Source organism: Elephantulus edwardii, unplaced genomic scaffold (genome assembly GCF_000299155.1).
Source record: "Elephantulus edwardii isolate Elephantulus edwardi_28Jun2011 unplaced genomic scaffold, EleEdw1.0 scaffold00151, whole genome shotgun sequence".
Lineage (NCBI taxonomy): Eukaryota > Metazoa > Chordata > Mammalia > Macroscelidea > Macroscelididae > Elephantulus > Elephantulus edwardii.
In genome coordinates this window covers 2,859,834-2,884,242 of record NW_006399901.1, presented here as the reverse complement: position 1 = coordinate 2,884,242, position 24,409 = coordinate 2,859,834, and the positions used below count along the sequence as shown (strand labels likewise).

The 24,409-nt window shown below is 38.3% G+C and overlaps 1 protein-coding gene across 1 annotated transcript in view; it reads left to right on the top strand.

The window, feature by feature from the left end:
- Positions 1-24,409, top strand: part of PRR14L (proline rich 14-like) — a 79,381-nt gene that overhangs the window by 52,856 nt on the left and 2,116 nt on the right. The window contains exons 6-8 of the mRNA XM_006894889.1: positions 1,151-1,208; positions 1,796-1,967; positions 2,805-2,911. Of these exons, the coding sequence (XP_006894951.1) occupies positions 1,151-1,208; positions 1,796-1,967; positions 2,805-2,911 (337 nt within the window). The remainder of the gene's footprint in view (positions 1-1,150; positions 1,209-1,795; positions 1,968-2,804; positions 2,912-24,409) is intronic.

Genomic DNA, 24,409 nt, shown 5'->3' with positions numbered 1-24,409 from the left:
CCCAGAGTCTCAGATGATCTGTTCTGCATACAGATTGAAAAGGTATGGAGACAGAATACATCCCTGACGGACCCCCTTCTTGATTTTGAACCATGTAGTGTCTCCTTGCTCTGTTCTGACAACTGCCTCTTAGTCCAAGTATAGGTTTCCCATTAGCACAATCAAATGTTCTGGGATTTCCGTTCTTCTCAGAGTCAGCCACAGCTTGTTGTGATCTCACAGTCAAAAGCCTTTGCATAGTCAATGAAGCACAGAGAGACATTCTTCTGGTAGTCTTTGCTTTCTGCCAAGATCCATCTAACATTAGCTAGAATATCCATAGTACCACGACCTCTTCTATATCCAGCCTGTACATCTGTTGACATATTGTTCCAAATGATTTTGAATAATTTTCAGCTGAGTAAGATATTTTATATTTAAAACATTTTTAAAAATTGTTGAAGTGCAGCAATGAATGAATGGAAATCCAAAATCTCTGTAAATGTTCATTGAAATTATTAAAATTTAAAAAAAATTTCTGATAGACGTATTCATCAACTTAATTACAAGGGAAAGGTGCAAAATCATTCCTATTTCCTTCCTTTTTCTTATGGTCCTCTCTTCATTTTTCTCTGTACCTCCTTCCTGTTTTAATCCAAAAACAATCTCCCTGTTAGCCTGCTTCCATTCCATTGGCAGGCACGTCATGCTCATGACTAGGAAGTGTCCTCTTTCGAGGTAAGTCAGACTGCCAAGAGAACAAGCTAACTATGTCCTGGAAAAAGTGCAACCAGGGCACTCCTGAGAGGGGAGGATAACAAAGCTGCACCTCACACGCTTGGCACATGTTGTTAGGAGGGGCTAGTCTTTGGAGAAGGACATCGTGCCGGGAAAGGTGGAGAGTCATCAAAAGAGAGGGGACCTTCAACAAGGTGAATTGACACAGTGACTGCAGCAGTGAGTCCAAGTGTGTCAGAGATGATCTGGCACAGGGTAGGGCAAAGTTCAGATCCATTGTTCAAAGTGTTGTGAGGAGTCGTGCTCACCTCGACACACCTAACAACAGCAGATCATTATCATGTGCCCAGTCCCCATGATGGCATTTAAATCTTTCCTGCAGTTCCTCTGCTGCCATCTGTCACTTTTGTTCTTTTGCTACACCTCAGTTAACACCATGTGCCACTTCCAGGTACAGAATTTGCAAGGAGTACTCGAGGCTGTCAGAGAAGGCTAGGCTTCCTGCAAGTGCCTGGCACACAAGAGCTAACCAGGTGTTGATGTTTGACAGAGAAAGCAGAAGGTGTGGGTCAGGGATGACATGACTCTGCCCTCCCGTCGTCCTGCAGAACCTCATACCCAGCTCTCAGAGAAACAGCTCTGTTATGTGAACGTAATCATACAACTGACAATACAGATATGTGATCCGTTTTGTAAAATAGTCAGAATCCTCAGCAAATTTATTGTTCAGAAGTCACTTTGGGTCTTGATCATTTAGCCAACTCCATTCACTGAGTGAAATTGATCTCCTCTGAGCAGTATTTGTTCGGTTCATGACATTTCTTTTTTATCCAACAAACTCAGTTCTTAATGTATTATTCTTTATCAGTGAAATGAGTAGATGGAAATTCTTCCTGTTTTTTTATATATGCAAACCCAAGCTGTCTTCAGAAGCTAATAGACATCGAATGGATTGGAGATGCCATTTCTGAAGAAGGGGAAAGTCTTTAGGCTTAGTTGGGATATAAAGACATCAAATGTGCTAAGCGCAGCGAGTGGACACCTCTCATATTCCTTGTTTTTCTCTCCATGGTACTAGGCTAGAGCCTCCATTCTCTGCCTTGGTACCAAAGTCTTGCTTGATAACAGAAACCCCTGTTGGCAAGTTCCTGCTTTCAGCCTCCGAATTCCAGGTTCCTGTTTTTGATGAGCTGGATGGGGTGACAGCAGTGTGCCCTCGACCACAGAGCAGCTCTTCAGAACAAAAAGAGGTAACTACACAATGCTTGTGGAGTAATGTGACAGTGGCACTGGTGATGTCCGTGATAGCCCTTCAGTATCTTAGATGCTGGCTTTAGTGTCAGCTGAGTACTGGTGATTGCCAAGCAAGGAGAATTTCTACTTGGCCATGAAAGGATACGTTGGCTTTCATTTATGTTGTGTTTGACATTTTTTTCCCCTTGAAGAGCGCTTTTAATGATGTGCAAAGAATTAAACCATAGAGCTGTTTCATGCATCATTTGCTGAGTGATTATGTCTTTCAGTTTTATAACATCGGCTCTTTTAATAGTTGTAGATTTTCATATTGATAACTTCAGTATCGGAACTGAGTGGACAATTCTGTTTTAAATATTTAAAGGAAACGAACAAACAGATATGTCTTGGAAGTGCAGCCCGAGTGTTCCTTGGAGGCAAGGATGACAAAGCTTGATCTGTCATACTTTGGGCATTTTGCTAGGAGAGGCTATTCTTTGGAGTGGGATAATCATACTTGGAAAAGTGGAGGAGCAAGAGAGAAAGACCTTCCAACGAGATGGATTGACATAGTGACAGAAACAGTGGGCTTCAAGCATATCAGATGATGAGGGTGTCACAAAATAGGTCAGGGTTCAGGTCTATTGTTTATAGGGTCCCTATCAGTCATACTTAACTGCATGTAACACAGCAGTTTCTGAAAACACTGTAGGCCAGAGACTGGGGAGCATTACCATATTCTACATAATGTGTTAAGTGGTACCTTCAGTGTTAAAAAAAAAAAGAGAGAGAGATTGTGCATATTTAAAATTTCTTATAACTTGGAAATCCTCCTTCTTAACCCTCAAAAATAGGCAGAGCCAGAGAAGAGGCCAAAGAAAGTGTCACAGATTCGCATCCGGAAAACTATTCCTAAGCCAGACCCTAACCTTACCCCCATGGGCCTCCCTCGACCTAAAAGGTGAGCTCCTTTTCAAATACAACCTAATTTTGCTTTTACGGAAAATACTATGGCCAAATGTTTAAGGACCATATTTTAAGACCCATGCATTCAAAAGGACTATATGGCCAGTGACTTATGTATAAGGATAATGCTTTTTCAATTTTTATTGCACTCATTGTGCTCCAGGTATTGTGCAAACTCTTTGCATACATAATCTCAGCTCATCCTCCAGCAACATTGTAAGGTAAGTTCAGTTGTCATCCTCATCAGTAGGCAAGGACGATGAAGCTCAGTGGTAAAGAAACCTGTGGTAGATCAGAGGTCCACTTGTAGCACACTTTTCTGGTCAAGCACAGATTTTACCTAACTCCGGTACCTAAATTCCAAATATTCTCCAGTTAGATCTAGAAAGGATCCAGAAGCCAGATCCACATTATATAGTGTATTTTATCCCCATTAAAAATTCCATTTTCATTTTTTTAATGATAAGGAATTGCCAACACTTACAGAATTAGTGAAGATTACAAAGTAAAATAGAAAGAAAAAACTGATTACCAGACTATGTGGAATCATTCCAATTTTTCAGTTATATACCCCTTGTACAGATTCCCTATATAAAAACATAAACTTTTTTAAAAACATGTTTTTATACCTTAATTACTCATTCGCAGATGAAGCCTTATGTAACCCTGAGCAAGCATAATCTTTTTGATGCTCAGAAGCTTATGTTAATAAAAACTTACCAAAATTTAAGATTACTTGACATTCCAGTTGATAAAAAATAGAAATAGATCTTTATTTCAGTATTTTCTACATAATATGGTAAAATACAGAGCAATTGCAATGCATCAGTAAAAAAGAGTAAATTTAAAAATACGTATTTATATATGGATCTTTAATAATGCAATAACTATTTAATGATGATGATGGTGACTAATGTTCCACTTTCTCCATAAGAAAAAAAAAGGGAAAAGAACAAACCAGATATATCTTGGAGAAGGTGCAGCCTAGTGCTCCTTCTGTTATCTTGATATAATGTATTTGTTTCTGTAATTAACATTTATGTTTTAACATTATAATTATTAGTGTTGGAGAATGGAAAGAGTAATCTCATTCAGATCTGTCAACTTTTTAAAAAGTTATGTGCTAACAAAAAAGTCACAGAATGGCCTATCATCTGATTCAATTTAAGGATTTATTTAATTTTTGTGAAAGCAAAACACTTGGAGAGCATTTGACTTGGAGAGCTTACTTTCACCCAAGCATTGATGACAGTCATGATGGCTGTATCTGAGACATGTCCAAAAAGTTGTACCAAAAAATGCCAACTGCCTATGAATATGTATGTTCCTCTTTCACTTAGAGGTACCATATGGAATTTTATATAGTATAAGAGGTTGGAAAAAAAGCAAGAATCTCAACACATTTTTTGTCTGTATTTTTTGGCAAATACTTTATCATCTTAAATACAGAGTTAAAGGTTTTAGTACATTACATTTATGACAAATACTTGCCATAAGCTTTTCTGGGTAAGGCTGTATTTATCCAGCCCCTCTGCCAAATCATTCTTAACTTTATTTTTAATAACCATTTTTTAATGTGATTTGATTGAAGATTTACAAAGCACATTAATTTTTCCACCATTTGTACACATTTTGTTCTGTAAGTTTCAGTTGTCACAGTGTAATCACATTTACCTCATTTCCAGTCTTTAACTTTGATTTCCACTAATCCTATTATACCTCTCTGTGTCTTTCCTTACTGTAATGATATTGCACTAATAATTTTTTTCCTTTTTGTTTCTTGTCTTTCCCTGCATCCATATTAATGTGTCTATTATTTGGCTACTAATTTTTATTCTTTCTCCTTCTCCATCCTCAGTAACCATCTAATGATGATTCTTTTTATGTATGTACCCTTCTTTAGCCTTTTATAATAGTGGTCATATACAGTCGTTGTCATTTTGTCATTGACTTATTTGACTCAGCATATCATCCTCTAGATGAATTGTTGCAATGTTTTCTTGAATTCTTTTGTTATTCAGTGTTACATAGTAGTCCATTATGTGAATGTACCATAGTTTTCATTATTAACTCATCAGTTGATGGTCACATGGGTGGTTTCCATCTCTGGTGGTGTTATAATTCTGCATGAACATGGGAGTGCATATATCTGTTTGTGTTGCAAAACTCTTAGCTTCTTTAGGATATATATGTAGTGGTGGGATTGCTAAATCAAAGGGTATTTCTATTTCCAACCTCGTAAGGAATCACCTAACAGCTTTCCGTAGTGGTTGCACCATTTTATATCCCTATGAGCAGTGTGTGGGAGTTCCAGTCTCTCTACACCCTAGCAAGCATGTGCTGTTAACTGTCTTACTGAATTTTGTTATTGTTACTGAGTGAGATGATGATGTCTTACTGTTGTTTTGATTTTGCATTTCTCTGATAGCTAATGATTATGTGAACTAATTTTGTGGCTGATTTTATAATTATGAGCTAATGATTTCCTTATGTGTTTGTTGACCACTTGAATGTCTTCTTTGGTAAAGTGTCCTTCCATATCTTCTGCCCATTTTATAATTGAATTGTCTTTTTTCCTGTTGAAATGCCAGAGTTTCCTGTACATTTTAGAATTAAGTCCCTTCTCAAATATGTCATTGCCAAGTGTGTTCTCCCAGTCTGTGGTCGTGGTGGTACATACTATCAAATTGTCTGCAACTCATCACGACCCTATGCACAATAGTTCTCAACCAGTCTCACCTTCTCTGACACACCTGCATACCCCTGTTATCCCAATCACTGTGTCAACTCATTTCATCCAGGGTCTTCCTCTCTTCTGCTATCCTCCGTCCTTCTCAGTCTGTAGGATCTCTTTTTACTCTTAGAAAAGTCTTTTGATGCATGTACAAAGATTTCATTTTCAGGTGACCTCATTTATCCTCTCCTAATTGTACACATTCAGTTGTGTTTACTAGATTGTTTATTCCATAGATTAAAACTCCTAAGTTTGCATCTGGTTTTTTTTTTCTTTGATGATCTTTGTAGTTTTAGGTTTTATGTCTAGATCCTTGATATCATCTTGCATTAGTGTGTGTATATGGTGTGAGGTATGGATCTTGTTTCCATTTTCTGCAAATAGTTACCCAGTTTCCTTAAAGAGGCAGTCTTATTCCCCCATTTCATATTTTGTCTCTCAGTCCTAAACCAGCTGCTCTAGGTGGGTGGATTTTATGTTTGAGTTCTCACTTGTATTCTGTTATCTGTGCATCTCTTGCTGTAGTAGTGCCAGGCTGCTTCGATTTCCATGACCATATAGTAGGTTTTGAGATCAGGAAGTGAGAGTCCCCCTGCTTTGCTTTGCTTTGCTTCTTCAGCAGAGCTTAGTTTATGGGGATCTCTTTTCTTTTCATGTAAATTTGGTCTTTACTTTTCCCACTCTCTTTGAAGAATGATAATGGGATCATTCTTTCTTTCTGAGAGAGGAAAAGAAAAATCTATTTTCAAAAGTTTATTTTCCATTTCAAACTAATGTCTTAATTTTCATTTTAAAGACAGATTTTACATACAAAGCATTAATAAGTTAGGAACACATCTTCCCCACCCCAAAAGTGACATCCTTGCTCTTTTGCACTTTATTTTTTCTTTAATGTATTTTTATTTTATATTGGTTATCAAATGGAATTTGGAGCACATCTTTTTAAGGTACATTTCTAAGACCTAAAGTGTTAAAAATGTGTAAGTAATACATATTTCATTTGTATAATTAATGAATTAAGTCAACGTAATGCTAGTCTTAAAGTAATATAAATCATGGCTAAAATGATAAATTGAAGAGTGTGATAACATTATTTCAGTAAGTGTGTATACATACATAAAGTAACTGTTAATATGATTTAAGAAGTAAGTAAGAGGCATGTGGAAAAATCAGAAATAAATTCATTCATTTACTTAAAATAGCATGATTGCTGTTATATTTAATGTGGCAGAAAAATATGGCTACAGATCACCTGGTATGGCTGCTCAACAAAATTTTTGTTACTCTTTTTTTCGTTTGTTTTGGGTTTTTTAAAAAACTTTTTAAATTTTTGTTATTGTTAACAAGAAGAAATTATAATGTTTTATAAGATGTAAATCTATAGTAATTGACTTAAAAATTTCATTATGAGCTGATAAGAGTGTACACCTTAACCAAAGAAGTCATTTTAACTTTTATCTGTAGACTAGAAACACTTTTATCTTGAAATACTTGACGGTCCCAGTAAATATTTCAATTACATTTTTTAAAAGATCAGCTATTGAATTCTGCTTTTTTCTTCTTCTTCTTCTTCTTATTCTTGATTTCTCAGTGAGAATTTAAGAACAACCTGGGGGGAAGGAAATTTTGCATTCAACTAGGAATTTTTAGCACTTGAAGCTTCCCCCCCCCTTTTTTTCTTTTTTGTATAGTATCTTTGTCCTTTTATGGTATAGGGCACGAACAAGAAAACGTCACTCTTTCAATCCCATTGCACAAAACTGCTATAATTAGAAAACCAAATACCAATTGCTTCATTTCTTCAAAAGCCACACATCTCAGCGTGACTCTATGTCAGATGGGCAGTAAGTCCTAGATAGGGTTAATCACCAACAGATTGCTTGGAAAGAGTAGTGATGTAATGCCTTACCAAAGTAGAATTCAGCGTGGATAGTCCTTTATATCTGTATGGTTATTCCTTCATATCCATATGAAGAGCTGTTCCAGTAGAATATGTGGTAATGGAAAAACCTATATGAGCATTCAGACCACTACTTAGACATACCACTTTTTGAAAATTAGTTGATTTCCTTGAAACTATTCTTTGGGAAGTTTTCTTAATGCATCATGTAAAGGTGAAGGTCAAGGGTATTCAGTAGTAACCTTAATAGGGCTTTAGTATATTGACCTGCTAACAAAAAAGACTGTGTGTCTCCAGCAGATATAGTATACCAGTGACTTTGAGAGAGGAAGATGGACCCCAAGATGAAGGGCTCTAGGAGTTGGGATCAACTCATTGGTAGGCAGTTTGAGGGGGGTTTTGTAGGCTCTTAGAGTTACTATCTTACATTAGATATCAAGATGCTCTTATGGCCTGGTGGGTAAAGAACTGTACTGCCAACCCAGAGGCATGCACTCTGAATCTGCTCACTGCTCTGCAGGAGAAAGATGGTCATTCTCCTCCTGTGCAGTGTACAGCATCTGAAAACCCACTGGAGGATCAACTATGAGCAGTTTCTGACTCAGTAACAATAACAGCACAATAATAAGTCCAGAGGTTAATAGAAATATTAAACTGTGAGGGAAAGAAAGATGTAAAGAAAATTCTGAAAGGTGTCTGAGGACTGAATTTGTCAAGGGAAGGACAAGCTTGAAAAGGGGTCCTTCTCTCCCATGTGGCAGTTTAGATTTGGATAAGTCGTGGTTTCAGCCCATTGACTGGGTGGCTGGGGTTACAGCTGATGTAAAACTGAAAGCAGCAGCTTTCTGGGTGCAAATGAGAAGTCATGTACACAGAAGGAAGTAACAGTCATCACAGATTGTCAGATTGTCACCTAAGTGGTAAGGTGGGTAGTGTGCCGCATTCACTTAAAGAGAGCCACAGGAGACAAACATCCAGGTGTCAGGGTACCTTTATGGGTGTACCTTTATGGGCGTGCGGGCTTAGGTGTAGTGTCTCTGTCAGGAGGCAAGGTGGTCACTGGGGTGTGGGCTGTGAGATTACAGAGAATCTGGGTGCAAGGCAGGCACCTCCACATAAGAACATGACCAATGGTTCATGCAAGAAAAGAAGTCCACCAGCACCAGCAATGGTTACCCTGTAGTGCTTATGCCTGAAGAACCTTACATTTAACCTTGTATTTTGGGGAAAGGTGAAATGCATAGAGAATCCATTCCATTGTCACCAGCAGGTACAAAAGGGTGAATTTGGAGCTGTCAACTGATAATTGGCACATTCTATTAAACAGTGATGTTTGAACATATCATTCACTTGATCAAGAGGTATTCTTTCTAAAAAGATATTTGAATAAATGAAAAGGCATATATTTTAACAAAGTTAGTGTGGAGAAGAAGCAAGAAGAGTAAGGAAGATTTAGAAAAGGCATGAAATAAGAGGGTATTGGTCTTGGAGGCAAAGATAATGAAACTTCGTCTCACGTACTTGGATGTGTTGTTAGAAGGGGCCAGACCTTGGAAAAGGGGGATCATGCTTGGAAGGTGGAGGGTCAGCAAAAGAGAGGAAGAGCTTCAACAAGATGGATCACTAAGGTAACTATAACAGTGGGCTAAGTATATCAGATGGTGAGGATGGCACAGGATACGGCAAGGTCCAAATCCATTGTTTATGGGTCAGTATGAGTTATAGTCGAGTGGACAGCATCTAACAACCATAACAAGTCTGCAGAAGCAATACATTATAAACCCTAACTTATGCCAGAGCGTAGATATGAATCTGTTAAAATAGAAAGTCTAGAAATGGACAAAAATAATAGGAAAATTCTGTAAATAACAAAGGTGACATCAAGTCAGTGCTGAAAAATAAAGTGTTCTCAAAATGACCCCTAGAATAAATTGCAAAAGAATGACGTTTATATGTAAACAAATAAAATCATGGAAAAATTTCTTTTCTAGCTAGAGTGGTTATCACAGATGCTAAGAGCCATGAAAAGATACAGAATTAAGAACTCAGGCTGAGGAAATAACATCTTAAGGTTAAAGTGACTTGTATGCCAAGGGATTAATTTCTCTTGTCATAGAATGTCTGTATATACATACCTATACAGGGAGCTTGGTGGCCTAGTGGGTAGAGAGTTGCACTGCCAACCCAAAGGCAAGTAGTTCAAATCCACCAGCTTCTCTGCATGCTCCTCCTGTGCAGTTTATACCTTCTGAAAACCCACTGGTTAATAAACTATGAGTTGGTTCCATATATATCTGCCGTATGTTCAACAGCAAAGAGATTTTTTGTTTTTTTAAAAAATGTGCGCATGGCCACAGCAACAATAGCCAAGTGCAACAGAAAACAAATAATAAATGCTGACGAGCATTTGAACCCTCATACATTGCTGGTGGGACTGTAAAATAGTACAACTGCTATGGAAGCAAGTTTGGTGCTTTCTAAGAAGACTGAAACTACAAATACCATTTGACCCAGCTATTCCACTAGTAGGAATCCACCCCGAAGAAAACAGATAAGACACAGATAGATATGTGCACATCCGTGTTTATTGCAGCATTGTTCACAAAAGCAAAGTCTAGGTGTCCATCTATAAACAAATGAATAGAGAAACTAGTACATCCACACAATGGAATATTATGCAGTATTGAAAAAACCGAGAAGATCTCAAACAGGGTACTACATGGATGAATCTAAAGAATATTATGCTGAGTGGATTAACTCAGTCACCAAGGGAAATGCCATAAAGAACTTCTATTACAAAATCAAGAGGAATGTGGCTCAGTGGAGACAACGAGAGGCGGGAAGAACAAGAAGAGAATGGACAAATAAGGAACATCGCATTTGAATTCTGAGAAGATGAGGTTATGAGACATGAGTATTGTTAACTTACAAGTTGATACAGGACGTATGAGAGAATGAAGGGGGAGGGAGGGGAGAAATTTAAGTGAATGAAAAGCCAGTTAAAAATGTGTGTATGTATACTCAGAGCTTCTGCAAATGAAAACACTGGCACCAAAATAAACATAAAACATATGGTCTGTGTCACAAATAGAAAAAAGTTTCTTTTAAATGTTCATTATTAATTTGCTATATGGATTTGATTTGAATACTGTATCATCATGCCAGTTAACATCTGAATGATAATACCAGGTACACTACAACACTGTGTGTAGTACATATTGGCATTAAAACAGACATAAGTGTCATTTGTTTTAAATCAGAAATTCTTCTGAGTTAATAGTTGCTACATTTGAGAACCAAGTATTGTGGAATTGTAAAGGGTTGTATCCTTTATAGTTGAATATATCTGTCAAGATTATCAATGAACCGACTTTTTGACTCATAATTCATATTAAGGATTACCGTGCATGTATTTATCCATAAATAGGAAACAATATGAGTAGAAATATGTTTTATAACAGTGGGGTTTTAATTTAATGAGAAAAGATTGAAAATACAGTGGAAGGCTGGTAAAATAATTGTGGTTTACCCATTCAAAGACTAGAATGCAGCCATGCAGTTTTAAAATAAGATAGTTATATACAAATATGAATAGAGTTCTACGATTTTATTGTGCAAGAGACAGACATTGTCTAGAGAATGCTATCATTGTATAAGATGTATTCGGGGGGGTGGAGAGATAATAAAAAAATTTAAGATATTTGTGTTTTATACAGTTTTTTTTCCAAGTTCACCATAAACATGCCTTTATAAGTGAAAGACATACTTTCTCAAAAACGTAATTAGAAATTCAGTTTTGGTCTTTATAAATTTACTCTAGATCAGGATATAAAAGCTTCTTTTGCAAAACAAAACAAAACAAGGCATCTCATCCCAGCACAATAGTAACAAAATTCAATTAAAACAGTAAATCATTGATGTTGGCAAGGATGTGTAGAGATTGAGACTCTCATACATTACTCATGGGGATGTAGAATGAAGCTGCCACTATGGAAAGTAGTTTGGCTTTTTTCGTAAAAAGTGGAAAATTGAAATACCATTTGATCCAGCAATCCCACTGCTAGGTATATATTAGATATCAACAGATAAGTCACAGCTTTGTGTACTGCAGCATTGTTCACAGTAGCAGAGAGAGCTTAGCAACCTATGTGCCTGTCAGTGAATGGGTGGATAAACGGTGGTACGTTCACATAGTACCATTGTTCACATGGTATATTGAAAAACAAGGAGTCGTCTCTGAAAGACTACATAAATATGGACGAGTCTGAAGGGCATCATGCTGAGTGAAAAAGTCACAAAAGGACAAATACTGTGTAAGACAACTGATACAGAAAGCCAAAGAAAGGTTTACACAGGGGGGGGGGGGGGGTCCTTTTAGTGTGATTACAGGGGAGGGAGAGAGGAGTAAAAAATTAGACAGTAAACACTAAAATAGGTGAAGGAAAAGGCAACACAGAGTAAATGAATGTTTAGACGTTGTAGGTATATTCATTGTTGTATTGTGCCATTAAGTTGCCTGTGACTCATAACGACACTGCTCTGTCCTGTGCCGGTGTCTCTGACACACCTGCCTCCTTTACCCCAGTCAACTGAATCAGTCCATCTCTTCGAGGGTCTTCCTCTCTTGCGCTGTCCCTCCACCCTCCCAAGCATGACGTCCCTCTCCAAGGATTGGTCCTGGCTTGCAACATGTCCAAAGTCAGATGAAGCTTTAGAATCCTTGCCTCCAAGGAGCAGCCTGGTCTCACCCTCTCTAGGACAAACCTTGTTCTCCTAGCAATCCATGGTATAGTCAATACTCTTCTCCAGCACCACAACTCAAAGGCATCAATTCTTTTGTCATCCCTAGTCATTGTCCAGCTCTCTGATGCATAGCAAGTAATTGCAAATACAATGGCCTGGATCGGGCTCACCTTACCAGACTGACATCATTGCTCTTCAGTACTTTGGAGAGGTCTCTGACATCAAACTTTGCCGATGCAATTTGTCTTTTAATTTCATTAGTGTTTTAAATAGTGTGTGAATGATTGAAAAACAAATCGTTAACTTTCACGCAAATCACAAGGTTTGGGTTTTGTTTTTTAAAAAAATAGCTATTATTATCCAGACAGCCATTGTCAGTTGAACAGTTTCTAGGCCAGAAAACAGTTGTCCAAACAAAACCTGTTCCTCCATTTAGAAGTTAACACAAGAAAATAACCCAATTAAAAAATGAGAAAAGCTCTTCAACATTCATAAAGGGATAGTCAAAGGTCTGACAAACACAAAAAAAGATTCTTGGTGTCACTGTCCATTTGGCAAATGTAAATCAAAACCACATGACATAACCATTTTATTATATAGCTGGGATCATAGTGATAAAAAAGTTGGACAACAAGTATTATCAAGGTTATGAACGAGACCAGAAACCTCACTTCATTGCTGGTGAGAGTATAAAGTGATATTAACTGCTCTGTGAAACAGTTCAGTAGTTCCTCAAAAATTTAACATAGGACTGCCATTGTTGTTGTAATCAGTGTACCATCATGTTGGGACCAACTCAGTTTACCCTCCAGCAGGTTTTCAGAGGCAGAAAAAAATCACATGAGAGGAGATTGCCTATCTTCCTTGGATCTGCTGGTGGATTCAAACCACATGCCTTTGGGTTGACAGCACAACTCTATCATTAAGCCATAAGAGCTCCCTACTGTGGTGGTGGTAGGGTAATCACTGAGTCAGAACCAGCCCATAACTGACCCTCAAGTGAGTTTTCAGAGATAATATATCACATAGGAGATTGTTCATCCTTCTCCCTCAGAGTGGCTGGTGGATTTGAACTTTGTGCCATTGGGATTGCAGCATAATTTCTTAAACCACTACACCACCTAACCCAGTAATTCCAAATCTACATAAAAGGCCAGAATAAGTGAAATGGGAAGCACAAATAGAAAACTGTACACCAATGTTCATTACAGTTTTCACAGTAGCCCAAAGGAAAAAACCAAAATACGTCTCAAAAGGTGAATGGATACACAAATATATAGTGTCTATACACACACTGGAATATTACTCTGCCATACAGAAAAATGAAATCCAGATAAACAATTATGCATGATGATTATGGTCAAATAATTTGGAAAAGAACAGTAAATAGTTAAACAACATGAAATTGTAATCAATGACACTGAATTCTACATGGAGAAATTATCAGTGAATGTTTTGGTGTGTCTGTTTTCACAGTTTTAAAAAATTACTGCTTTATAATATATATTAGCATAAGTCAACATCATGTTTCTTGAAAACAATTTTTCATGATGCTTTGAACCAACTTTATGATTAAAACTTATGTAGGGCTAGTCCTATAAAATACCTTCAATTGTGAATGAAAATGTTTGCCTCTATTTCATTATAGAATGGCATGGTCATAAAAAATCTTGGAGATTGATTTTGAAGTGGTATATGTTTATAAAAAATCAGCTAGTGACAGAATTAGGGTTTAAAGCCTTTATTTTCATAACCTGTAATTCCAGTGTCACCACAGTCCTTTTGACTACCGTAGAGATGAGGTATTGGAACTTCTGTCTTAACAATATGGTAGACTTACTCCACTAGTAAGGTTGGTTTATTTTTTAAAAAAACAAGTTACAATGCTGGATTTAAAAATTGGTCTTTTAAGTGAGTCACTTCATTGTTGGAAAAAATAAGAAATTAACTCTTGTAGCCTAGGGTTAACAACCTAAAGGCAGATGAATCCCGCATCTGCTTCACAGGAGAAAGATGGCCTATCTCTTCATGTTACAGCCTCTGAAATCCCACAAGAAGGTGAGCTGTGAGTCAGTTCCAGCTCAGCAGCACATAAAACAACAAAAAGTTAAATGTCAAGGGACAAGTAAGTAGACAGCCTTCAATCTAGCTTTTACCTTGACGGCATTTCCAAGTTAATTATTTCATTCAGCTTAAATTCTCGTTTATAACTTGGAGGACAAGATACACCATATACCCCCTCGCCAAGATGAGAATATATGAAACACACATTAAACTGACCCACCTTAAAAAGGCTTTAACCTCAATATAAATGTAAACCAAAAATAAACCCATGTGCCTTTTCTTTTGTCCTGAAAAGGACAAAAAAAAATGTGCTTTCCTCAGATCTCAGCATTGATTGCAGGGGCCAAAAAAAACCCCAAAGTTCAAGAGTCACGGATGTGAAGCCTGTATCAATTCTGCCTTGGTAGACGGAACAATCTTCAGTTAAGCGTTTAGTTTACAGTGTTCCCAAGATGGTAAATGCTCTTTGGCTCCAAGCAGAGACAAATGCGTCAGTTACCAAGGAATCTACCTTCAAATCTGACCTCGAATAAAACATTGAAGAAATATGAAACAATTCCCAGAGAAATCATAAAAGTTGGGAGGGAGGAAGGAAGCTTTCAGGAGTGAGGCCAGCAGATGGAGTAGGCAACAAACCAAATCCAGAAGTACTTCAGACAGTAAGTAGCTCTATTTTTTTTTTTAATCTTTAAAGACACAAAAATTAGATTCAAAATATGAGAAAACAGACTTAAAATTGATCAGTTGATTGGGAATGGAACCCAAGTAGAGTTTTTTTTTAAATATTTTTAATCCACCAGATACTCTGCTGGAGAAGGAGGGACAGTCTCCTCCTGTACCAGTCAGATCTGATCTGACGGTACACTCACACAAAATTTAAAAAAAAATTTTTTTTCATTAAAAATGTTTCTCTAGTTGAGTTTAAAAATAGGTCATTGAGGGACTCTGGTGGCCTAATGGCAGGAGGCTGTGCTGCAATTCCAGAGGTGCATGGTTTGAATCCACCAGATGTTCTGCTGGAGAAGGAGGAGCATCCTGTGCCATTCCTATCTGGTTCAATAATACAGAAAAACAAAAATGGTCATTGAATTAAAACCATAATAAATGAACTTCAGAGCAAATGAAATAGAATCAGTGCACAGGAAGGTATGCCTCAACAGATTTTTCAGAATAAAGCACAGCTTTGGAAGATTCTATAGGAAAGGAAATGGTTAAGAGATATAGGAGAGAATCCTAAAAACAAAGTAAAATGAAAGAATGGAGTGTAGGGGCCAGGGAAGAAGGGATGGAGACATCACTCCAGAAATGATCCCCAAGTAGTCAGTACCCAAAAAAACCAAATCCGTTGCCGTTGTGTTTCTGACTCAGGGCAACCCTCCATTGGTTTCTGAGGCTGTTAATGACAGAAGGATGCTCCATGCTTTTTCTGTGGACCATTTGGTGTGGTCCACATTCTCAGCAGCTCAGCACCTAACCACCTCCAAATAACCAAATACACACATGCAAAGATGCTCATTGGTCCTTGAGGAGGTTCAAGTCAAAACCAAATCCAGCTAACATTTCCTACCCACTCGTTAGGTGTCATGGTCTTCTTTGTGATCCAGTGAACAATAGATTGGAATCTTGCACGATCCTTATCACCTCTGCTCGCCATGCTCAAACCCATCACCACACACACTGTGTCTGTCACCTCACTGAAGGCCTTCCTCTTCACTGATCTCTGCTTCTCCCAGCCTGATGACTTTTTCCTTGGACTGGTGCCTCCCTAATTAGCAATATGCCCAACGTTTGTGAGAAGACATTTCATCATCCTTGCCCAGAAAGGGGTACACTGGTTGCATTTCCTCCAAGACAGATTTGCTCTTTTGACAGTTCATGGATTATTTGGTAACACCACAATTCAAAGACATGTTCTTTAGTCTTCTTATTCATGGCCCAATTTAAAATTAATATGAAGCAATTGAAAATAACCGTAGCTTAAGTCAGACACACCTCAGTCTCTAAATAGACATCAAGGACTACAGCCTTTAGTGTGGATTCTATCAGGATAACAGAAGTCCTCACAACTAACTAGTAGATAGCATCATGATAGATGGAAAAGTTGTCAAAGATTTCATTTTGCTCGGATCTGCAATCAACAACCATGGTAGCAACATTTGGAGTTCAGCATCGTTTAATTAAGGACTTTGAAGGTACTAAAAAACAAGAATAAGAATAGAGACTGAGGTCTGAAACCAGTAGAATAGCTGTTACCAGGGAGGTGAAAAAGACTGATGTTGGTGAGGATGTGGAAAAATAGCTATTACTGCTCAGAATATAAAATGGTTTAACCACTGCACTTTGAAGGTTATGAAAAGAGTTACACATAAAATTGTTATTGAACCCATTAATTCTACTTTAAGTGGAATGCTACACTCAAGAGACTTGAAAACATAGAAATATTATTCGTAGTGGCCGAAACATGGAAACAACTCAAATGCCCATTGGCTAAGTGGATATACAAAAAAAAATTATATATGATACCATCTTTTTTATATTCAGCCACATTCCATCTTACTCAGGAATGGAAATACTGAGATGCTACAATATTCATGACCCTTGAAAACATTCAGTGAAAGGTTGTCAAGAGTTAGTGAGAGGGAAAAAAAATTTAAAAAAAGGAATAAAAGAGTAAATAACTGTAAGATTTAATTTGAAAATTAAAAAAGTTCTGGAAGTAGTGCTGATGGCTGCACAAAGGAACTCAGGATACTGTACACCATAGTAAGAACAATGTGAAACAACAGCCACATCTGTGGATCAGAATTGAAAACCCAGAACTGAATCCCTTCACATACGGACAGCTAATCTTCAAAAAAGGGCCAGAATCCATCAAACGGGAAAGAAAAGTCTAACAGGTGCTGCTGATAAAACTAGGTATCTGTTCCTAAACCAGATCTATACCTCCCATTATCTAGAAAATACTCAAGTTGAATCAGAGAGTTAAATATAGATCAATAAGGTTTATAGAAGAAAAGGGTTCTAGTTCATAGTGTATGCTATCACACAACAGAAGATTCACTAGAAGAATTGGATCTCAAAAAAATGAAAGACTTCTGTGCATTAAAACACTTTTAAAATAACCCAAAAACTAAAAGCCTAACTCAGAAAACATTTTTGGCAATAACATCTGACAAGGAATTAATCCATAATACTTACGGAAAACTGTAAAACACTTCAGTAATAAGATGATCCACTTAAATGGGCAAACAGCGTGACTAGATACCAAAGACTTTCAGGCAACCCAACAAATACCTGAAGACATGATCATTGACCATTAAAAGCAAATAGCAGAAAATAGATATCACCTTTACCTAGCAATGATTTTAAAAAGCAAACCACACAAATCTTAGCAATGGTTTGTGGTGACTATAATATTGTTGAAGAAATTGCAAAATAGTGCAACCACTGTTGAAAGGGCTATGAAACATCCTTAAAATGTTAGAAATACCATGCGATCCAGAAACCCTACTGCTAGGAATGTTGTGTACTGTGGAGTCTGAACCAACCCTTAACTGACCCACCAGTGGGATTTTTTCAGAGGCAGTAAATCGTACGGGAGGAGATTCCCCATCCTTCTCCCATTGCTATATAACCTAAAGAAATCAGCCATGGCTGAAGTACCCATGTTCATCCCATTATTCATGCAGGCAAAAAGATGGGGGGAACCTCCGTGCCTGTTAACAAAGAAATGGATAAAAACCTTAAGACGTACACTTAGTGGAATACTTTGCAATGTTAAAAGGAGAATGATGAATCATGGGAGCTCTGGTGGCCTGATGGCAAGAAACTGCACTGCAATCCCAGAGGTGCTTGGTTCAAATCCACCAGATGCTGTGGTGAAGAAGGAGGGTCAATCTACTCCTGTACTAGTCAGATCCGATTTGACAGTATACAAACAAAAAATAAAATAAAAAAATAATAATGATGAATCCATGAGACCTCCCACAACATGCATGAATCTGGAGCCAATTATACTCAGTAAAGTCAGTTACAAAAGAACAAATAAAAATATGAGACACCCCAAAAAAAAAAAATCTAACCCACTGCTAATGAGCCCATTGAATTGGCTCTTATCACCCTGTAGGCAGTGTACAGCTGCCTATCGTGTTTCCATGGCTAAAGTTTAATTGAAACGGGCTCCCTGATCTCCTGCACAGCAGCCAGTTGATGCTTCGGTTAGCAGCCTAATGCTTTACCCATTGTTACTGAAAGCAAAGAAAAGGTTTGCACAAAGAGAAAACTTTTTTGTATGTTTACCAGGAATGGAAGAGGTCGAAAGGAAAAATGCCTAAATAGATAGTGAACAGACATTAATATGGGTAAAGAGGCAACACACAGGGAACACATGAGCACATCACTAAGTAAAAAGACACTGGGAGGTGGGTGAGAGTAAAAGCAACAACAGTAAATATTCACATTAATAGATTACAAGGAGATACATAGATAATGTAAACGGGGTAAGTGTGGGCGGATATATGCAATACTCCCAAAAGCATATATAGATTTAGCAAAGGCTGCTTATGTGTATACTTTTGTGTGTGCTAATATGCCATGCTACTTAGTAGAGCTTACAGGGGCAAGATTATGCCAGTTTCTTAACTAGACACTTGAGGATTAAGTCACTGGGCTTGAGGATTTAACACTGTAATCTTGGGAGAGATCTAGGTCAATTGGCTTAACTGTGGACACTGTTGTAAGTCTTTGGTGAATAATGACTGGAGTGTTAAAGATCTGCCTGAGAGAATAAAGACTCGGGCCTTGAAGCTCATGAGCAGCCATCAAAGATCTACTATTCTTAAAAAAAAAAAATGTGAAAGATCTACTATTTTTCCCATCCAGAGCAAAGAAGAGTGAACAAAATCAAAGGCTCACAGATGCCCATTAGCCGAAGACCAGAAGAACTAGATGGTGCCCAACTGCCAGGACCAGTCACTCCTTGGATCACAGTAAAAGTCCAATGCTGAGTAGGGGGCAAAAAAATACACAATAAAACTGAAAATCCCAAAAATAATCAGAGAGAGGGAAATGTCTAAGACTTGTGCCCTTTGGACACTCTTCACACCTGGAACAGAATCTATTCCCAGAAAACCCCTTTCAGCCAAGCAGTTAACAAGCCTATAAAGTGAAAACACCCATGAGGAATGTACTGTTCAAAATAACAACCAAAAGGACAACATTTGTCCAAAAACAAAATTCAGAAAGTGGGACAGGAAAATTAATGGAAGCAGGAACCCAGAGAGGAAATTGGAAAAGTGATTGTGTGTTTATATATATTTAGGGAATTAAAGCTAATATGATGAAACAAAATGCATACAAATTGGGGAATGAAAAAGGAACTTTCTCTTTTCAGTTTTCACCCAAATGGTAGTATAATGTTGAACACTGGAACCAAGTAAAAGAGCCTTCCATTGGCCACAGATGGGCTATCAGGAAGAACAGTAACAGCACGGATTCAAGCATACAAAATGTAACTAAATCCAGAAGTTGATACTGTGTTAAAACCTTCATCTTTTCAGGGAACTAATTTCTTATTAGAAAGCTATTTTTTTTTTAATTCAGGAAATTGATAAAAGAAAGAGCCTGAGTCTCCTTTGCAAACTTGTATCTGAGCTATCCATTAATGAGCTTGAAGCTTTTTTTTTTTAACTAAGCATGTTCTACTTGATAATTGAAGCAAGAATAAAAGATTGTCACCATTTACAAACATGAAGAAAAAGAATATTACTATTCTTTGGCTTCTAGGACCACAAAAAGACAAAGTTCACAGGTACTCTTTGTGGTCACCTACAGGTCTTAACAAAAACAGTTGAACCTCAATCTGATTATATTTTCATACCTTAATTCATAAGAAATACTATAGTATTCCCTGTTTGTGTTGGGCAGCGGGGGTGAAAAACCATGTTTAAGACAGAGAAAACCGTAATAAAACCATGGAGATGACATCTAAATCACAGTAAAAAATTTAAAGAATGAGAAACCAATCTAAGTTCCACACCTGATGTCTAGACAAGTTTCTTTCTCTTCCTCTCTGCTTATTCTTTTAACTCCACCTATTTATTTTTCTTAAAAGGAGATATAATGAATAAAATCTATATTGCATAGGCTAAAAGTCAAACGACTTGGTTTATTTTGTGAATTTTTATAGTAAGACACATGAAAAGAAAAATTTTGAAAAGATGTTAGGGAGAGAATGTGTGTGAATAAGAATCTCATGTTTGTTGTTGGTATGTGCCATCGAGTTACTTGCGACTCATAGCGACCCTATGTATAACAGCCCTAAACTCTGCTCTGTCCTGTGCCAATCGCACTGTCTCTGACACTCCCATCCTGATTATCCCAGTCACTGAATCAATCCACCTCATAGAGGGCCTTCCCCTCCTGCGCTGTCCCTCCACCCTCCCAAGCATGATGTCCCTCTCTAAGGACCGGTCTCTCCTCACAACATGTCCAGAGTATGTTAGATGGAGCCTCAGAATCCTTGCCTCCAAGGAGCCACCCGGTTTAACCCTTTCCAGGATGAATCTGTTTGTTTTCCTAGCAGTCCATGGTATTCTCAATACTCTTCTCCAGCACCACAGCTCAAAGGCATCAATTCTCCTTCTATCCTCCTTGGTCATTGTCCAACTCTCTGATGCATAACAAGTGATTGTGAAGACCATGGCCTGTATCAAATGAACCTTAGTCTCCAGGGAGACACCATTGCTCCTCAGTACTTTGGAGAGGTCCCTAACAGCAGACTTTACCATGGCAATGCGCCTTTTAATTTCATGGCTCCTGGTGCCAAGAGTGTTGACTGTGGAGCCAAGCAAGCTAAAGCTGTGAACAGTCTCAAGCTCTTCACCATCCATCCTGATGCTGCCAGTTGATCCAGTGGTGAGAATCTTTGTCTTCTTGACATTGAGCCTCAGTCCATATTGGAGGCTACAGTCCTTGACCCTCTGCAGCAGGTGCTTCAGGTCCTCTTCAGTTTCAGCAAGCAGGGTTGTGTCATCTGCATAACGCAGATTGTTGATATATCTTCCACCAATCTTGACCCCACATTTCTCCTCATAGAGCCCAGCTTCCCGGATAATCTGTTCTGCATATAGGTTGAAAAGGTATGGAGATAGGATACATCCCTTCCCAATTTTGAACCATGCAGTGTTCCCTTGCTCTGTTCTGACGACTGCCTCCTGGTCCAAGTATAGGTTTCGCATTAGCATGATCAAGTGTTCTGGGATTCCCATTCTTCTCAGAGTCAGCATGAGCTGAGAAGAATGACTCATGTAGCAAATATATTAAATAGGCACTCAGGCAAAGCTTATTAATGGAAAATAGGACTATTACGTATTGATACATTATTTCATTCACGTACATCCACCAACTGCTCCATGGGAGAAAGATGGGCTGTCAACTGCCGCATGATTGATTGACTGGCTCTGAAAAACCCACTGGAGGGTCAGCTGTGAGTTGGTCCTAACTGGATGGTACATAACAACAAAAGTTGGTAGAATTGTAAACTAGCAGTCCACTGAAAATATACTTGCATAAAGTAGAAAAGCCAAGTACAAAGAGGAATCTTACACAAAAGTCAGTAAGGGCTTTATGAGGTGCTGTCTAATAAAACTCAGCACCCCTCATTAACAGATCTGAACCTTGCCCTATACTTAACATCTGTCTGTCAGTACATCTGTTTGAAGATCTTCCTCGCTGATCCTCCACATTTCCAAGTACAATATCTTTTTCCAGGGATCAGCCCCTCCTGACCACATGCCCCAATTAGATGAAGCTTCACATCTTCACCTCCAAAGATAACCCTGGTTGCACGTTGTCCAAATGACACACTTGATTCTTTCCTTGACTGATACTTGTTAGAAAAACACCAGATAATAAAGTGAGGCTCAGTGGTATTCAGATACTGAATATGCTGAGATACTTGGTCCTCCTCTCCAGCAGGACACAACAAAAGCATAGATTCTTCTGTCATGCTGATTAATTGTCCAACTTTTACATCCCTAGCAAGTAATTGAAAAGACTGTGGCTTGGATCAGATGCACCTTAATCTTTTAACTTCATTGTTCCTAGAACCTTATAGAGGTTCTTGACATATTTTTCAGTGCAACGTATTTTTCTATTTCTTGACTGCTGATGTCAAGGATTTTGATATGGATCCAAGCAGATGAAATTGTTGACAACTTCAGTCTTCTCTTCATCCACCATGATGTTGGCTCAGTGGTGAGGACTTTTGTCTTGATGTTGAAATGTAATCCCTATTGAAAGCTGTAGTCTTTGATCTCATGTAGCAAGCATTCTGTAACCTCTTGGCTTTCAGCAGACAAAATTGTGTCATCTGCATACACAAATTGTCGATGAGTCATCTTCAGATTCTGATGCCACAGTTCAAGCTGCACTGAAGGCATTGGCAAAAAATGCCCCAGCAATTGATGGGGTACAGACTGAAGTGTTTCAACAGACAGATGCAGCCCTACACATGCTCAGTAGTCTATAACAATACATTTAGAAGACAGCTGACTGACTGAGAAAGATCCATATTTGTTCCCATTCCCTAAAAAAGGTGATCCAGCAAAATGAAAATTACTGAACGATATCATTAATACTACGTACAAGTAAAATACTGCTGGAAATCATCCAGAATGGCTGGAAGAGTACCTTAACAGAGTTGCCAGAAATTCAAGCTGGTTTTAGAAAAGGCCATACCACCAGGGGTATCCTGGTTGATGTCAGATGTATCTTAGCTAAAAGCAGAGAATACCGAAGGATAATTATTTGTGCATTGTTGACTAGATAAAGGCATTTGACTATGTGGATCATAACAGATTATGTCTGACACTGAGAAGTAAGGATCTGGGTTATTTATCCTGAACAATTAACCCACTTGTTTTTGTAAGCCAAGTGAATAAGAGCATGTTCTGATATTTGCCACAAACATGGAAATATCTGCAGCTTACATGTAAAGTTTATTTCTGGTTCATAGAAGCCTTTTGTCACTTAGCCTCACTTTATCGCCTCTTGCTTTTATAACAAATACCATAAACAAGTAGCTTTAACAACCAGAAATGTGTTTTGTTTTGTACTGTCAAGTTAGAACTGAATCAGTCAGTTCTCCAGCAGGTTTCCAGAGGCAATAAATCACACGGAAAGAGATTGCTCCTCTTTTTGTCTATGGAGCAGCTGGTGGATCCAAACCATGTGCCTTTGGGATAGTAGCACAGCATACCACTGGGCCACCAGAGCTCTCATTGTTCGCTGTTGTGTTTGCTGTGTACCACTGAGTCAGAACTGACCCATAGCTGACACGCTGGTGGGTTTTCAGAAGCAGGTAATCACATGGGAGGAGATTGCCCATCCTCCCACGGAGCAGCTGGTAGCCTCGAACTGGGTGCTTTTGGGATTGCAGTGCAGCTTCTTGGCACTAGGCCACCAGAACTCATTGTTTAGGAGGCTGGAAATCTGAAAATCGGGCCACTGGCTCTGGCAGAAGGCTTTCTCTGTAGGCTCTGCAAGAATGTTCTTGTCCAGCTTCTATCCTATCATAGCACCTTGGTTACCTGCATGCATCCCTAATCTCATTTTAAGAGATTTACTTAAGCACTTTACACTAATACCGTTTTACTAACATAACAAGGAAACCCCCTTCCTAAATGGGATTATCACTACAGTTACAGAGGTTAGCATGTACAGCACATATTTTGGGAAACACGGCTTCACCCACAAGAGCCAGTTTTACCTGAATGTGTGTTCAGTGACCCAGTTAAATTAGAAATCAGTAGACTAAGGGATAGCTACCTGGAAAAGCCCTGTATGTTTGGAAGTGAAACACTCTATAAATCATGGGTTAAAGTAACAATAATACTGGAAATGAAAGCAAACCAATCTCAAACAAGCATAAAGAGTTTAATTATTTTTGAGGAGGTTCTGGTGGCCTAGTGGGAAGAAGCTGCACTGCATCCCCAGAGGTACGCAGTTTGAATCCACCAGATGCTCTGCTGGAGAAGGAGGAGCAATCTCCT